The following is a 2534-nucleotide window of genomic DNA, read 5'->3' on the forward strand; positions in this document are numbered from 1 at the left end:
GCGTAACATGCAGACGCAGAGGGATACCTAGAGCGTAACATGCAGACCCAGACTGATACCTTTTTTAATTTCATTTGTCAAAAAAAGTTTAAAACATGACTAATTCATCTACCTTGTACCTTGTACATCTAAGGCCCATTTTTCAGCCCATTTTCTACCAACGTGGGCCCCGTAACACGTCTCTTTGGGGAGTTTTTCCTTCGTCGATGCGAGGGTCTACGGACAGAGGGATGTCGTAAGCTGTAAAGCCCTTTGAGGCAAATCGTGATTTGTGATGATGGGCTTTATAAATAAAATTGACTGGACTGACCACACGAATGTTGTCTGGGAGGAACTCTGCTGTTGGTCACTGAACATCATCAAAGTGCAGCAAATGGAAGTAATGAAAATATCTCCTCTCACTTTGCCTGTAAATGATTAAATTTGTGCAGATCTTCAGCAGAGTTTTGGTGAATCTGATGTCTCTGTTTCTGTTTCAGGTCATGAAGTGGACGCTGCAGTTAATCCGATGATCGAGACGAGCACAGCGACCATGTTGGACCGCGCGGAGGTGGCGCACTGCACCGTGTGCTGCTGCACGCTCACCAACAAAATCCTCCTGGTGCTCTTCATGGTGCTGCTCATCGTCGCCATCTTGTTTGGGAACCTGGTGACTCTGGCTGTGGTTCTCGGGACCAAACACTTCCACACGCCGCAGGGATACCTGAAGGCGTCCCTCGCCGTGGCCGACCTGGCGGTGGGGATCTTCGTGGTGCCGCTGTCTGTGTACGCGGAGGTCTACCTTATGGTGACCGACTCTGCTCCGAAGTGGACATCGTACAACTCGCAGTCGGTGAGTTTCCACCCGTGTAACGTCATCGGCCCTGTCTTCGCCGGCTGCACTTTGGTCTCAATCACCACCATTTTCCTGCTGACCATTGAGAGGAGCATCGCCGTGCTGCGGCCGCTGCACAAGGACTCTGTGATCACGCGGAAACGGACCACCATCCTCATCGTGCTCTCCTGGGTGGGGAGCTTCTTCCTGGCCGTGTCTCCGATGGTCTTCAGCAGCGAGATCGCTCTGGAGTACAACTCCTGCAGCCGGATGTGCAACTATGCGCTCGGGAACATCGGCGAGTTCCCCAACCAGGCGTGGAACATCCTCCTGCTCTTCCCCGCGTTCGACTTCACGCTGCTTGGAGGAACGGTGGTCATTAACATTATTTCTCTGTCCAGCATCAGGCAGCACTCGAAGCGCAGGAAGCACCTGGCCAAGAGCGAGTGCCAAAGCGCCACCAAACCCACCTTCTCCGACATCAAGGCGGCCAGAACCATCGGGACGCTGACCGTGGCGTTCACCGCCTCGTTCACTCCCATCGCCGTCTTCGTGGTCGGGAACGTTTTGGGAAATAAATGGTGCAACTTTTCCTTTTTCGCCTTTTGGATTTTGGCCACCAACAGTTGCTGGAATGTGATCATTTACAGCGTGAGAGATCAGAAGTTCAGACTTCGTGCACACAAGCTCCTCATGCCTTTCCAGAGAAAAAACACGACCGAAAGCTAAAAAACATTCAGGGAGCAAAGATCATAAAGACACATATATACATCTATAGATAGATAGATAGATAGATAGACAGATTGATATATATGTATATATATTTAAATGAAAATCTAATGATAGTCTTTGTTTTTACAGTTTCTGGCTTAAATTAATGGTTTTATTTTGGTGATTTTTTTATTTTGGTAGGCCCACAGGTTTGAAAAGCATGTTTTCTTAAAAATCAGCCAAAATTTTAAAAGAGAAAAAATATATATAAAAGTTTTCAAATAAAAAAATAAAAGCCAAAAAGAAATCACCAAAACATTTTAAAGACAAAGAAAACTGCCAACATTTTTAAAGGTCAAAAAACAATTAATCAAGTAAAATAAAATAAAATAAAAAAACTTTCAAAGGAAAAAAAAAGCCAAAAGTTTCTAAAAATTGCCAAAAATGTTAAAGAACAGAAAAAAATCTAAAAAAAAATATGAAGAAAAAGACAAGTTTCTCAAAACAGATGCATAGAAGATTCACAGAGAGGCACTGAAGACATATTTTCTGAAAAAAAATTGGCAAATACTTTTTTCATACAGCTGCGGGCTAAACCCCCAGCGTCCTCAAATCCTCCAAACGGCCTGCCAAAGACCGAAGTCGAGGACAGCATCGCTTAGATGTTTGTCGCACAAAGTCTTTGTTGGGCGCACGTCGTGAGTCTCGATACGAGACGTGTCTGCATGTTTTGTGGATTGCTGTTGTGAAACTACAGGTTGTTTTTTACATCGTCAAAAAGCAGGGGACGTTTTCAGAGGACACGGCAGGTGTTGAATGTCCCTGTGTGTGGACATCAGTCTTGTTGTGTAGCAGAAGCCTGTCTCTGTGTGGAATGATTGTTTTCTCTGATCTATTAAAAAAAGATTCAAACAAAAACACTTTTCTGATTCCACAGTCTTTATTTGTTAGTTTCAGGCTCCAACAATATCAGTGAGACAAAAACCACCAGTGAGACACAAATCCACCA

The 2534-nt window shown here is 44.9% G+C and overlaps 1 protein-coding gene across 1 annotated transcript; it reads left to right on the top strand.

The window, feature by feature from the left end:
* Nucleotides 1-508: 508 nt before the first annotated feature.
* LOC121964718 (trace amine-associated receptor 9) lies at nucleotides 509-1543 on the top strand. Its single transcript, XM_042514916.1, has one exon. It carries the CDS (start codon nucleotides 509-511, stop codon nucleotides 1541-1543), a length of 1035 nt encoding a protein of 344 aa, XP_042370850.1.
* Nucleotides 1544-2534: the final 991 nt, after the last annotated feature.

The sequence above is a fragment of the Plectropomus leopardus genome, unplaced genomic scaffold (genome assembly GCF_008729295.1).
Source record: "Plectropomus leopardus isolate mb unplaced genomic scaffold, YSFRI_Pleo_2.0 unplaced_scaffold16893, whole genome shotgun sequence".
NCBI lineage: Eukaryota > Metazoa > Chordata > Actinopteri > Perciformes > Serranidae > Plectropomus > Plectropomus leopardus.